This window comes from Pseudonaja textilis, chromosome 16 (assembly GCF_049901715.1).
Source record: "Pseudonaja textilis isolate UNSWEBS1 chromosome 16, rPseTex1.2, whole genome shotgun sequence".
Classification (NCBI taxonomy): domain Eukaryota; kingdom Metazoa; phylum Chordata; class Lepidosauria; order Squamata; family Elapidae; genus Pseudonaja; species Pseudonaja textilis.
The window spans coordinates 8274546-8289695 of record NC_142005.1 but is presented as its reverse complement, the minus strand read 5'-3'; the positions used below and the strand labels follow the sequence as shown (position 1 = coordinate 8289695).

The following is a 15150-nucleotide window of genomic DNA, read 5'->3' as shown; positions in this document are numbered from 1 at the left end:
GGGGATCTTGGGAGTTTTAGTGGAGTTTCGGGTGAGTTAGGTGATTCTTAGGAAGGAAGGAAGGAAGGAAGGAGTGAGGGAGGGAAGAATCTAGGAAGGAATGGATTTGGGAATTAATAGCTAGTGGCTACGTGATCTGATTTTCTCCATGGGTCTCCCTTGCAAGCGCTGGGTGGGTTGTTTATCTAGCTTGGCACACTTTGACCAGGTGTTCAATGCTCTTGGCTGAACGCCCAGAAGTTCAATTAAGCCTATGAAGAGCTTTCCCAGGGCTGCAACAGCATGAAAAAAACACCCTTCCAACGGTCACAAAAGCGGGCTGTCGTAAATCAAAGACGACCTGAAATTCAATGCTCAATTTTTGGGGGGTGGGTGGGTGTTCCTATCTCTGCATTCACTCTTTCTTTCTCCTCCTCTCTTCTCCTCCCCCCTCCACCTAGAAGCAGTTGTCCTTCGTGCACACAGCCCTGCCCCGATCCGGCTTAGTGTCACCTGCCTGGCTCTTCTGGTGGTGCCCTTTTTCTGGCTCTGACTGGAGGGGATTTGGATCGCGTGCCTCCCCCAAGACTCGGGCCGGTTAGGGAGCGCTGACCCCCGCTGTTTATCCCCGCTCTGCGAAGATGCTGACCGATCGCTTGGCACTTTAGATTTTGCCGAAGACCGACCCCGCCCCCTCCTCAATTCCCCTTCAATTGACCACAAAGCTGCTTTGGGGACGGATGGACAGATAGCGGTCCCAAATCCCGAAGGAAGACCTCCTTAAACCCGGATGATCCTCTCCGCTCCCATTCCCACGCCGGAGGATCTTCGAGGAGAGCGTAAGTCTTGGGATAAAAGGGCATGGATGAATGAGGGGGGGTCCTTGGAGGTCATTTAGTCCAACCCCAGAGGTGGAGGCGGGACCAGCTTCCCTAACAGGTGGGTGTTTGTTTCTTACCGAGGCCCAAATGAAACCTTTGGAGAGTCTCTGTTCCCTAGCAACGAGGAGAGGGGAAAATATTGGGTTGATGATGGCAGTGAGAATGAAGTGCAAGGGGTTGGACTAGAAGACCTCTGAGGTCCCTTCCAGCTCTGTTATTCTTTCCTTCCTTCCTTCCTTCCTTCCTTCCTCCCTTCCTTCCTTCCTTCCTTCCTTCCTCCCTCCCTCCCTCCCTTGGTTCTTCCTTCCTTCCTTCCTTCCTTCCTTCCTTCCTTCCTTCCTTCCTTCCTTTCTTCCTTGATTCTTCCTTCCTTCCTTCCTTTCTTCCTTCCTAGATTCTTCCTTCCTTCCTTCCTTCCTTCCTTCCTTCCTTCCTTCCTTCCTTCCTTGATTCTTCCCTCCCTCCTTCCTCCCTTCCTTCCTTCCTTCCTCCCTTCCTTCCTCCCTAGGTTCCTCTCCTTCCTTCCTTCCTTCCTTCCTTCCTTCCTTCCTTCCTTCCTAGGTTCCTCCCCTCCTTCCTTCCTTCCTTCCTTCCTTCCTTCCTTCCTTCCTTCCTTCCTTCCTTCCTTCCTTCCTTCCTTCCTTCCTTTCTTCCTTGATTCTTCCTTCCTTCCTCCCTTCCTCCCTAGGTTCCTCTCTCCTTCCTTCCTTCCTTCCTTCCTTCCTTCCTTCCTTCCTTCCTTCCTTCCTTCCTTCCTTCCTAGATTCTTCCCTCCCTCCCTCCCTCCCTCCCTCTCTTCCTACCTCCCTCCCTTCTCCATCCCTGGAGGTTTTAAGAAGAGCCTGGACAACCATTTGTCTGAAATGTTATAAAGTGTCCTGCTAGAGAAGGGCGGGGGGTTAGACTAGAAGACCTCCAAGGTCCCTCCCAACCCTGATGACGATCTCCTGATTGGCCGTTTCAGCCCCGTCGTAACCTGGCACCATCGCTGAACCCGTGGCCGCTAAGCAAACACTTTCCTGTAACGTACGCTGGGCTGGCTGGGTTTCCTCTTAACCTTTTGGAACTCGGACCCAAAAAGGCTCGCTTTAAAAAACGAAGGGCCCAGCCAAGTGGCAAAGAAGAAAGCAGAAAATTACAAAAACAAATTGGATAATCTGTCGAAATCAAATCAGGGAGCCATGAAAATGTCAGAAGTCAATAACGAAAGGCAGCGAGGGGGGGGCGAGGCGGGAAACAGAGAAGAGACTGGCGGCCTTTTGAGAACGATAGCCGGGCGAATCGGGGCGAAAATATTCTATACATATGAAGAACGCGAAGAAAATGCATTGGCCTCCCTTGCCCGCCGGCCTTCTTTCGTCTCGCCTGGGTTTTTATTTTAAATGCAAACGTAAATTCATATTTTTATTATTATTTTTGATTATTGTTATTGTTATTTACAAAAAACAACAGTGTGCACAGCAGACGAGATAACTAATGCTGGGTTTCGTATCACAAATCACTAGTTGAACACATTATTATTATTATTATTATTATTATTATTATTATTATTATTGCTGGACAAATATTTATTTCTTGGCCGGATTTGGCCCTGCAACTTTGCTTTTTGCAAGCCCAGGGGTGGAGAAAATAGATTGGTGGGTGGGTTGTACACAAGCTGTCCCGGACTTATGACCGCAATTGAGCGCTAAAGAGAACAAAATCTCCAGAATACCCCAACCTGCTTCGTGTTTGCTGATACGAAATGGTGTAGGGTCTCCCGCTTGGGCGGGGAGGGAGGGAGGGTTGGACTAGATGACCTACAAGGTCCCTTCCAACTCTGATTATCTGTTATCTTGATACGGGCAGTCCTGGACTTACGACCGCCATCCTGCCCAACATTTCCATCGCTAAGTGAGGCGTTCGTTGAGGGAGCGATGCTCCATTTCATGACCTCTTTCTCGCCGCATTCGTTAAGTGAAAATCACGGCAGTTGTTAAACGAGAAACACACCAAAACTTCACACACACACACATACACACGCACACAGAGGACACTGCAACCGTCATAAATATGAATCAGTTGCTGAGTGTCTGAATTTTGAATCCCTGAGCATACAGGTGCGACGGTTTAACTGTGAAAAATGTTCCTAAGTTACTTTTTTCAGCACCGTTGTAAGTTGGAACAGTCACTAAGTGAAGTGTTGTAAGTCGAGGACTAGTTGCACGTATACTGCCCTGGAAGTGGGGGTTCTGTCTGCCTCCCCGGCCCCCACCCAAAAAAGTGTTGGCTAAGAAAAGTGTGCCAAAACAGGCCTCTTTTGCGAGAAAATTATCTGGACATACAATCTGTTAACGGAGGGAGGCAACAAATGTGTAAACATGACCCCCGACACACACAAAGGGGAGGGAATTAATATTGGGGGGGTAGAATTAATATTGGGGGGGTGGATCCTAAATGGGGAAGGCAGGAATGAAATGCAGGCTGGGTTGGACCTGAAATTCGCTCTTCGTTGCAAAATATTGGAGCGCGGAGTGCAAACCTCGCACCCGAGAAGGTTATGGATCGCTTCAATCCCCCGTGGGAAAAAGTGACCCGGGACAGTAACGGCTGAATCGTCTTTGTGTTATCTTTGGGAACCCCAAGTTTGGGCTCTCCCCCAAAATTAGAAGAGGTCTTTTGATGACTGTTATGTCTCCCCTTCTCCTGATCTCAGCCCCGGTCAAATTTCTGCATCCGGAAATCGCGTTGCCCTGTGCTCTCTTTAACAATCCCTCTTTCTCCGATCTTTCCCTCCAGGCGTTGTGTCTCGTTCCCACCGGATGTCAAAGCTGTGCGCTTTTTCTTTTTCTTTTTTTGTCGGCCTCTGGGACTGGATGGAGACACCCCACCCCAGCCCACCCCGCGACTTCCACCTCCCACCAAGCTGGCTTCCCCCACCCCGACAAGAAAAAATCCAGATTTGAGTCTCTTCCGGATTTTAGCCGAAGACGATCTCTCCGGGATCCTACACCAAAGACAAGAGGTTCCTCCGTTCCCCCGTGACTCCGTTGGCAATCTCCGATGACTTTAAAACCCTGCTGCTTAAATAGAGGAGGTTGGCTTTGTATACCCCCGCCCCCCACAAAATGTCCTCTTTTGGGGCGAACATTGCCCCCACCCCCCCAAAAAAACAGCCTTCTGGTCCGTGTCAGCCTCCCTGGACTTTCCGTTCTCGATGAGAACAACCTGACGGACGGCTCCGTTTTTTTTTTTTTATCTTCCATGAAGAAAGCAGCTTCCCGTAGCTGGTGCGCTGCTCTGTTTTTTGTTTTTTAATTAACTGTGTTTTTAAAATTTGGTGGTCCCTCCCGCTGAATCCGGGATCATCGGGTGACTGAGCCAAACAATAAATCTGTTTTAGAAATGAGGAGGGGGTCCTCGTTTTCACTCCTGGCTCTCCACCACATGGCTTGAAAGGAAAAAAAATTAGGAAATGTGTAGGGAGGAGGGCAGGGGAGGCGGGACAAATATTGGGTCGATGGTGGCTGTGAGAACGAAGCGAAGAGGATTACAAGAGAGGATGGTTGGGAGCTGTAGCCGTAAAATATTCTGTAGATGGTGGCGGTGAGAACGAAGCGAAAAGGATTACAAGAGAGGATGGTTGATAGTTGTGGCAGAAAATATTGGGTCGATGGTGATAGTGAGAATGAAGCGAAAAGGATTACAAGAGAGTAGTATTGATAGCTGTGGCAGGAAAATATTGGGTAGATATTGGCGGTGAGAATGAAGCGAAGAGGATTACAAGAGAGTATCATTAATAGCTGTGGCAGGAGAATATTCTGTAGATGGTGGCGGTGAGAACGAAGTGAAAAGGATTACAAGAGAATAGTGTTGATAGCTGTGGCAGGAAAATATTCTATAGATAGTGGCGGTGAGAACGAAGCGAAGAGGATTACAAGAGAGGATGGTTGAGAGCTGTAGCCATAAAATATTCTGTAGATGGTGGCAGTGAGAACGAAGCGAAAAGGATTACAAGAGAGTAGTGTTGATAGCTGTGGCAGGAAAATATTCTGTAGATAGTGGCAGTGAGAACGAGCGAAGAGGATTACAAGAGAGGATGGTTGATAGTTGTGGCAGAAAATATTGGATCGATGGTAGTGGTGAGAACGAAGCTGAGTACAAGAGAATATGGTTGATGGCTGTGGCAGAAAAATATTGGGTAGATGTTGGCGGTGAGAATGAAGCGAAGAGGATTACAAGAGAGTATCATTAATAGCTGTGGCAGGAAAATATTCTGTAGATAGTGGCAGTGAGAACGAAGCGAAGAGCATTACAAGAGAGTATGGTTGGGAGCTGTAGCCATAAAATATTCTGTAGATGGTGGCAGTGAGAACGAAGCGAAAAGGATTACAAGAGAGTAGTGTTGATAGCTGTGGCAGGAAAATATTGGGTAGATGATGATGAGAATGAAGCGAAGCGGATTACAAGAGAGTAGTGTTGAGAGCTGCGGCAGTCCCTCAGATACTGGAATACAGGCAGTCTTCGACTTACAACAGTTCGTTCAAAGTTATAACGGCACTGGAAAAAGTGACTTCGGACCCCTTTTCACACTTAACGACCATTGCAACTTCCCCACAGTCAATGGTGGTTTAAAACTGAGGCGCTTGGCAACTGGCTCATCCTTACGATGGTCCCGCGATCCCCTTTGGCGACAAGCCAAGTCAGATTCACTTCACAAGCCCGGGACTAACTTAACCACCAGCAAAGTCCTCAGATGGGACCCCTTAACCAGCGTCTCCCTTAGCAACGCACATTTGGGACTCCATCGCAGCCATAACTCGAGGACTGCCCGTATTGGCGACGCCTCCGCTTTTCCAGTCCAGAGGGAAAACATCCCCCTCGCCCCCCCACCCAAAAAAGAGTTGCAGGCTTGCCAGATTAAGCCCCTCCCCCCCAAACACACCCATGCTGGTCTGTTGGGTGGCTTTATCAGGGTTTGTCTCCTTCCCTAACCATGGATCGTTGCCATCTCTTTCCTCTTCGCCTCGGGGAGATCCCAGCCGATCAAAGGAAAGCCATTCCTCCCCCCCTGCCCCCCCCCCCCCGACATGCTTCTCAAAATGTGAGATTCCAACCCATTTTTTTTTCCCCCGTCCCTTTTTATTGGAAATCTCTTTTTTCTCCCATCTGGGGAGTTTTGCAAAAATAGCAAAATTTGAGCCTGGGGTGGGGGGAGGGGGGGGCTACTTCGCCCACCGTACGGCTGTTTCAGTTTTTCAAACAGGTGCCTTCGCGCTGCGGCTTGCAAAAGGACCGAGAGCTCGGGAATCAGACAAACAATGGTTTATGCAAACACGGTTTGATGCTTCTCCCTCCCCAGCCGGCCAGAGGGCCCCCCTCCCCCTCTTTTTCCCCAGCCTTGTTTCCTCCTCTCTCTCTCTGTCTCTTTCTTTTTTTCTGTGTCTCTCTCTCTCTGTGTCTCTTTCACTCTCTTTTTCTCTCTCTCTCTCCCTCCCTCTCTCTTTCTTTTTCTCTCTCTTTCTCACTCTTTCTTTTTCTCTCTGTGTCTCTCTGTCTCTATTTCTGTCTGTTTGTCTCAGTCTGACTCTTTTTTTCTCTGTCTCTCTCTCTCTCTCTGTGTCTCTCTTTCGGTCTCTCACTCTTTTTCTCTGTCTCTCAGTCTCTCACTCTTTCTTTTTTCTCTGTCTCCCTCCCTCCCTCTTTCTCTCTCTGTTGCTCATTCTCTCTCTCTTTTTTCTCTCTGACTCTTTCTCTCTCTCTCTCTCTTTCGGTCTCTCGCTCTTTTCGCTCTTTCCCTGTCTCTCTCACTCTCTTTTTCTCCCTCCCTCCCTCCCTCTTTTTCTCTCTCTCTTTCTCTTTCTGTTTCTCTCTGTCTGTGTCTCTCTGTCTCTATTTCTGTCTGTTTGTCTCAGTCTCTCTCACTCTTTCTCTCTCTCTCTCTCTCTGTGTCTCTCTCTTTCGGTCTCTCACTCTCTTTTTCTCTCTCTGTCTCTCAGTCTCTCTCACTCTTTCTTTTTCTCTGTCTCCCTCCCTCCCTCCCTCTCTCTGTCGCTCATTTCTCTCTCTCTTTTTCTCTCTCTGTTTCTCTCCTTCTCTCTCTCTCTCAGTCTCTCACTCTTTCTCTCTTTCCCTGTCTCTCTCACTCTCTTTTTCTCCCTCCCTCCCTCCCTCCCTCTCTCTCTCTCTCTCTCTCTCTCTGGCTCCGCGACCTTCTAGGCGGCTGGGATTAATTGCCGTGTTTGATATTGAGATGTGGGGAAAATGTCAGCCTGGAAGTTTTAATTACAGATCGGCTGCCGGCAATTAGCGCGGATTCGCACGCAAGACGGGTCTGGCGGAGAGGCCAGCGCGGTGGCAAAAACAGCCGGATGCCCGATTCCCTCTTTGAGGGGGGGTCTTGTGGTGGAACGTGGGGTGCAGCTAGAGAGTCACCCCTATTTTTCCTGGGAGGGGAGAGAACGAAAAAAAAAAAACAAGGGCAGAAAACCATGGAAAGAAAGAATTTGCTCCCCGTGATATAGAAAGCTGCAATTTCCGTCGCTAAGTGGGACATTAAGTGCCTTTTGCCTCCCATTTTACGTCCATTCATGCCACCATTGTTAAGTGAACCCACGCGTCATTAAGTTAGTCATGCGGTTGTTCAGCCAATTCGGCTTGTCAGAAGTCAGAAGCATAGCTAGTCCTTGGCTTACGACCAAAACTGAGAGCAGGATTTCCGCTGCTAGGCCAGGCAGTCCTTAAGTGAGTCGTGTGCAAAATTTTGCGGGGGGGCAGGGGGGCGACAGTTCTTAAGCAAATCTCACTGCTGTTGTTGAGTGAATCAGTCCGTCATTAAATGAGTCTCATTGACTTAGCTTGGGAAAGTCGCAAAAGGGGAGGACGTGACCACCCCCCCCCCGATACACTGCAACCGTCGTAAGTTTGAGTCCCTGGCCAAGTGTTTGAATTTTGAGCTCATGACGCAGGACAGTGTGCAGTAGCGTAGACCCCGTTTAGTGACCTTTCCATAGTTACAATGGCGCTGGGGAAAAAAATGTGACTTACTATCAGTCCTCACACTTACAACCAAGTCACTAGATTGAAATTTGGTTGCTTGGCGACTGCTGTGTATTTATGACCCTTGTAGCTGCGACCTTCCCAATGGGGTTCGCTTAACAACGGCAAGGATTTGTTTAAGAACGGTGGCCCCCAAAAAAGAAAGAAAAGAAAAATCACAAAATTGGTGCACGACTTGCTTCACTCGCCTCGTTTAGCGGCAGAAATCCGGGTCTCCCTTGCGGTCGTAAGTCGGGGACTAGCTAGGCGTCGTCTTTTGAGGCTAAGTTAAGAAACCAAAAAAACCACCTTTTTTTTTTTAACCTGCTGAGTCCAACCTATCGGGTAGCCGGCTTCTGGTTGGCACTTTTCCTAGTTGTAGAGAATTGATCCATTTCAGGCCTTGCTTTGCTTTGCAAAACTTTGAGAAAGGTCAAGTTACTAGTCCTCATGGTGGCCATCCAGAGCCAGAGAACTATTTGAGGGCGGTGGGGTTGTCTAACCAGGACTCAAATCGATCGTTGTTTGCATTTTGCACCCAGGGGAATCAAACCAAGGAATTAAAACCAGGCAAACCCCAGACTTCTCCTTTTTGTGTGTGTATGTGTGTGTGTGTGTTTGTGTGTGTGTGCAAATTGTTGCCTTTTGACCATTGGGTGTGTGGTTCTTCCTGTTTGAATCCTGCCAAAACAACAACACAACACCCCAAGATTTTGCAAACGATGCCCATGGCCTTCCCCCCGCCCCCTTAAAATTCTTCCCCGGTGTTTTAAAATTGTCGTGTGCGTAGTTGTCGATGGGACCCGGTGTGTTGTAGGACGGGAGGGAAAGGCGAGGGACAACAACTCCGACACAAAGGAGGAGAAGTTGTTTTAAAAAAACATAGAACCCACCACACACCGCAATGGGGTGATACTGCCAGGATCCGCCCTTGGCGCCGAATGCCGCTCCCTTTCTTGCACGCAATTGTTGCCGGACACTTAACAGCCCTTCCTGGACCCACATGTGCACACACACACACATACACACACACACAGACACACAAAGAGCAATTGCGACAATCCCTCCCTACGACGCCAACGACACAAATTGGGGACGGCTGTAAACCACGCAGGTGGCATTTGTGTCTGGGCTGCGCCTCCCCGAGCCTTTGCGATGCAAGGAAAATAAACCGCATTGCAGATGTGGGGTGTTGTTGTTGTGGGGTCTGTGTGCAAACGGCGCGCGGAGGGGTGGGGTGGGGGGGGAAGAGCAAAACGCGACACTTGCGCCTGTCGCCAAAGTCGTCCCGTTGTCGCAATTTTCATCCGGGATGCCAGAATTTGGGGGTCTTGGCTTGAGAAATGGTGGCGTGGCGTGTATGGAAAGGGGGCCTACGGTCTCTAGGGGGGCGGTAGGAAGAGAGAGACTGCTTACCCCACCCTCCTCCCCAAGGATGGAGCATAGAACATTCTCGGGGAGGGGCCTTAGAGGTCATCTAGTCCGACCCTCAGCAAGAGACCCTACACAGTTTTGGGGAACAAATGGCTGGCCGGTCTCTCTTTCTCTCTCTCTCTTTAAACTTCCAGTGACGGAGTACCTACCACTTCTGAAGGAAGGCCTCTTTTTTTGACTTTGGAAGGGGCACCCAAAGGTCATCTAGTCCAACCTCCTTGTTCTAAGTCTGGCGGGGGACCTTACCTACACCGTTTAAAAAAAAACCAAGCGATGGAGCACCCACAACTTTTGAAGGGGAGGAGTTGTCTGGTGCTAGGTCTCTTTTTTTGACTTTGGAGGGGGCACCCAAAGGTCAATCTAGTCCAACCTCCTGTTCTAACAGGGGACCCTACACTGTTTTGGGAACAAATGGCTGTCCGGTCTCTCTCTCTCTCTCTCTCTCTCTCCCTCTCTCTCTCTCTCTCTCTCTGGATGGAGCCACCCACAACTTCTGAAAGGGAGGGGGCGCCTGGTGCTAGGTCTTTTTTTTTTTTTTTTCAACTTTGGAAGGGGCACCCAAAGGTCGTCTAATCCAACCCCCCCTGTTCTAGCAGGGAACCCTACCTACACCGTGTTAAAAACAAACAAACACACAAACAAACCAAAATCTCCAGTGATGGAACACCCACAATTTCTCGAGGCAGTCCGTTCTCACGGGTCAAAGGGATCCTTGAGGTCGTCTAGCTGGGTCCCCCCTTTTTTTGGGAAGGTTTCGACATATTTTGGGGGGGCACAACGCCCCCCAAAAAACGGTACTTTGGAAAAGCATCGCAGCGGCTGCGGCCTTCTATTTATTTACCAGCCTGAACGCTGCTGGGTTGCTGTAGTATTTTGAATTTTGCAAATGCAGAAATATTTAAGGAGCTAAATTACTTTGAGCCCCCAATTTGGATTTTCTAAGTCTGGATTCTCTCGTGTTGTGTTTTCAAAAAAGCTGGTTTTTTTTTTTTTCCCTCTGACCTTTGGCTGAGCTTCTAGCTTTTTCCCCCTTCTTTTAAAATCTCCCACGTTTTTCTACCCCTTACACAAGATTGCACGTGTTAAATAAGGAAAAAATAATTGAGTTTCCAATGGATTTATTGTGCTTTCTTTGTTATCTGGGTTTTGTTTGGGTTTTTTTTTTGGTTTTGGCCGGTGGAGCGTAGAACCTGGGTGGATTTGAGCATGAAGTCCTGGTTAAATAGGTGCAAATAATTTAGTTTAAAACCAATTTATTGCGTTGTGAGTTATCGGCCTGCGTGTGGCTTCTGGGTGGATTTGAGCATGAAGGGCTGGTTAAAGAGGTGAAAATAATTTAGTTTTTTGTTTTTTTTTTAAACAGTGTGATTTATTACGTTTGGGTTTATCTGGACAAGAGTGTGGTGTGTAGAATCTGGGTTGATCTGAGCACAAAATTGGGGTGGGGGTGTTTTATTTTTATTTTTCTTGTCCCTTTTTAAGGAAACCCTGCTGGCTACCCCGATCAGACACACCTGGGGGTTTAATCGGGGCTTCGGGGCGCAGGAGGGTGAGCTGATAAACGGCTGCTGTGTCAGCGAGAGCTTGGCACAAGGCGTTGATTTCACGGCCCTTGATGTACAAATGCGGCTCGCTTTCCTTTGATAGCTACCCAGCCGTGGGAGGGGGCTCCGTGGGAGGGGGGCTTCGCGGCAGCTACCTCGCTCCCTTCCCAAGTTCTCCATCTTGGCTGTGAAACTAGGATGTAGCCCTAAATCTGGGGCTCTCGACCTCAGCCAATTGTAAGGCCTGGAGACTTCAACTCCCAGAATTCCCCGGCTGGCTCACCAATTGATTGGGGATCCCTCCCCCCCCCCCGCCCCCCGAAATGACAGCCCTTCAGCCGTTTTACAATCTCTCTGTCTCTGCAAATAGGCCTTCTTTGGTTTGGCTCAGCACAATCGGACCTGGTTAGAGAATGGAGGGGAGGCCCACAGGAGATCCAAGTGGGAAGTCCCTTCTAGGAGACCCAGTTTGATTGCATTATCAGAGAGAGAAGAGAGAAAGATGGATGGAGAGAGAGAGAGAGAGAGAGAGAAAGAAAGATGGATAGATGGATAGATGTAAATGGATGGATGCATGGATAGATAGATACCAGTAGATAGATAGATAGATAGATAGATAGATAGATAGATAGATAGATAGATAGATAGATAGATAGATAGATAGACAGACAGAGACAGACAGAGACAGATAGATAGATATAGATATAAATATGGATATAGATGATATAGATACATACCGATAGATAGATAGATAGATAGATAGATAGATAGATAGATAGAGACAGAGAGAGAGAGACAGAGACAGATAGATAGATAGAGATATAAATATGGATATAGATAGATATAGATACCGATAGATAGATAGATGATAGATAGATAGATAGATAGATAGATAGATAGATAGATAGATAGATAGATGAGAGATAGAGAGAGAGAGGTAGAGATAGAGAAATCAGAGGGATGTTGGAGAGAGATGGGTTGGTAGAGAAAGAAGCGATAAGCTAGCTAGATAGATAGATGTAGATGGATGGATAGATACAGGTAGGTAAGTAGGGGAGAGAGATGGATGGATGGATGGAGAGATGGGTAGATAGATAGAGAAAGAAGGGATAAGATAGATGTAGACGGATGGATGGATAGAGATACCGGTAGGTAGGTGGGTGCGTGGGTGGAGTGGGATGGGTAGATAAAGAAGGGATAAGATAGATAGATAGATAGATAGATAGATAGATAGATAGATAGATAGATAGATAGATGGATGTGGATGGATGGATGGATATATGATAAAATAGATTTGATAGAGAAGGTGATAGAGGAGAGAATGATAGAGAAGATGGATGGATAGATAAATGGGAATGAGAGAAGATGGCAGAGAGGAGAATGATTGAATAGATAGGATAGGATAGGTAGATACACAGGTAGATAGATGATTGGTAGATGGCAGATAGGTGAGAGGTGATAGAGGGAAAGATGTGTGAAATTGTTGAGTTGAATTTGCTATTTGACAACCTGAAGGCCCCCAAACTGTTAAGAGTTTCTTCTCTTCCCCCCTTTTTTCCCCCTTTCCTTTCTACCCATTCGCCCCCCGTCATCACCCCTAGAGGGCGCTCCAGGCAATGCCAATGGGAATGTCGATAAAGGTGTTCTGGTTCCTTCCAGGTCATCTGACCGAGGAGAGCCAATCGGGTGCCGCTTACCTGCTATAAATTTCCCAGGCTTTGGCCCACATCAGGTCAGAAAGTGGATTAATTTGAAGCAAGAAATGTAACAGGTCAGAAAACGGATTAATTTGTTGCAAAATAATCCAACAGGTCAGAAAACAAGATTAATTTGATGCAAGAAATTTTAACAGGTCAGAAAGCGTATTAATTTGAAGCAAGAAATGTAACAGGTCAGAAAACAGATTAGTTTGTTGCAAAATAATCGAACAGGTCAGAAAAAAAGATTAATTTGATGCAAGAAATCTTAACAGGTCAGAAAGCGGATTAATTTGAGGCAGGAAATGTAACAGGTCAGAAAACAGATTAGCTTGTTTGCAAAATAATCCAACAGATCAGACAAACAGATTAATTTGATGCAAGAAATCTTACAACAGAAAAAAAGATTAATTTGATGCAAGATAATCCAACAGATCAGAAAACAGATTTAATTTGATGCAAGAAATCTAACAGGTCAGAAAGCAGATTAATTTGATGCAAGATAATCCAACAGATCAGAAAACAGATTTAATCTGATGCAAGAAATCTTAACAGGTCAGAAAGCAGATTAATTTGATGCAAAATAACGCAACGGATCAGCAAGCATTAATTTGATGCAAGAAATGTAATAACGGGAAAAAAAAGATTAATTTGATGCAAAATAATCCAACAGATCAGAAAACAGATTTAATTTGATGCAAGGCTGGGACTCTCTCTCTCTCTTTTTTTTTTTCAAGCCCCCTCCCTTTTCCTCAATTATGGGCCAAAACCCCAACAGGTGCAGCTTTGCAAGGCTGCTAACCTCACCAAAGCCCCCACCTGACTGATTCCCAGCCTGAAGTCTAGCCCTGTTGGTTTCCTGCCTGTTTCTCTCTCTCTCTTCCCCTTGCAAGGGATGAGGTCTTGCCCTCCAGGAAAGGAAGGACAATTTGGGTGCAATTTACTGCCCCCCCCCACTCCCCGCATCTCTTTAGATGAGAAATGGCCTCAATAAAAGCTAATTGGCGGCAGAGCCCCAGCAAATCCAATTGTTCTCTCTCTTCACCCCCCTCCCCAAATAAGGGGAGGTGGGCAGCTCTTCCACCCAGCCAGCCTGTAGCTGCCCCCAAATTGAATCTATGAAAGGTAAATTACTTTCCTGCCCAGGCCTGCGGTGGGTGGGGTGGGGGCAATGCCATTTAATGCCACCCCCCCCCAAAAGACCCCAGGACCAGCATGTGTAAAATGAGCTGGGAAGATGGACAGTTGGGTGTGTGTGTGTGTGTGTGTGAGTGTGCAAATGGACGATGAGTGCCCGGTCCCTGGGATCAGGTGCATATTGGGGTGCAAGGCGAAACACACACACACACACACACAGAATTCCACCTGGTTGTAGCTACATTGGGGAGGAAGACCCTCATTGTAATTCTGAGCGAATTTTGCTGGGGGGGAGGTCAAGCAAATTGGATCTTTGCTGCTCATCTTCGGCAGGTGGGTTTGGGGGTAGGCTGCCCCTGGAAAGGGAGGTTTCTCTATGCACCTTCAGCAAATAGGGCTTTGAGGTAGACTGCCCCTGAAGGGGGGAGGTTCTTCTCCGGAGCTGCAAAAAAATGTCTTAGGGGGAAGAAAAGGCCTGGCTTTTGACTTTAACATTTCTTAAAGCGAACGTTCGAAATGAGAATGGCACTGGGGCGGGGCAGGGCGGGGGGAGTTGCTTTTAGACCGGTCCTCGTGCTTACGACCGTCGTAGTTTATCCACGTGTCAGAATTTGGCTCTTTGGCAACCGGCATTTATTTGCGGTGGTGGCAGCATCTCGCGGGGGCCTTCCCAGCCACAAGCAGGAGGCCAGGGTCAGACTGGAAGACCTCCAGTGGGGGGACCTTCCAACTCTCTTATTCTGTATTCTGAGCAGTGGGGTCAGACTGGAAGATCTCTCGGGTCCCTTCCGGCTCTTATAATCCTGATCTGGGCGCCCTCTTAAACAGAAGAGAAACTTCTGCTGTTTGCAGCCGGCTGGCTTTCCATTCCGCCGTGGTAGACTGCCTTTAGCACTGGAGGCTCTATTAAGTGGTCAAGAGCCAGCAGGCAAGGGCTTACCTTTGACAGCCGGGCACGGACGGTAACGAAGATCCTCTTTTGGGCCAGTTTAAGTCGATGAATGCATCCGGCTCTCCATTATGCTCCTAACAATGTCGTTTATCTTCTTCGTTTGCTCTGACCGCCCCGGGGAATCTCTGTGAGGTTTGCAACGGCTTCCTTCCCAAATGTGCCTTTTTCTCTGCTTTTATTTTCCTGCCTTGTTTTGCCCCAAGATTCATGGCGGGGGTGTGTGGATAGCCCCCTGCTCCAAAGACAGGGTGGGGAAAAAGTGCCCTTAAAAAAACAGGCATGGTTCAACTTCCCAGATGTCGCTCAGATAGACTGCTCCTGACCCAGGATGCTTTGTTAAAAAAAAAAGAAAAATGTCGCCTTGCTCTAATACTCTGCAACCTTGAAAAGTTCAAAATGGGTGGACTTCAACTCCCAGAATTCCCCAGCCAGCCTGCTGTAAGACACACGGCCTGCAACTCCCAGAATTCATAGGCTGAGTGGGGGATTCTGGGAGTGGAAGCCCACCC

The 15150-nt window shown here is 47.9% G+C and overlaps 1 protein-coding gene across 5 annotated transcripts in view; it reads left to right on the top strand.

The window, feature by feature from the left end:
- EFNA4 (ephrin A4) overlaps positions 1-15150 on the top strand; it is a 42274-nt gene that overhangs the window by 11863 nt on the left and 15261 nt on the right. Inside the window, exons 5-6 of one of the 5 annotated variants that reach the window (XM_087913929.1) lie at positions 447-818; positions 3639-4248. In XM_087913929.1, the coding sequence (XP_087770055.1) occupies positions 447-532 (86 nt within the window). In that variant the 3' untranslated portion in view covers positions 533-818; positions 3639-4248. Of the gene's footprint in view, positions 1-440; positions 819-3638; positions 4249-15150 lie in introns of those variants that run through there. The other 4 variants (XM_087913927.1, XM_026716487.2, XM_087913926.1 and 1 more) reach the window with 4 other exon arrangements.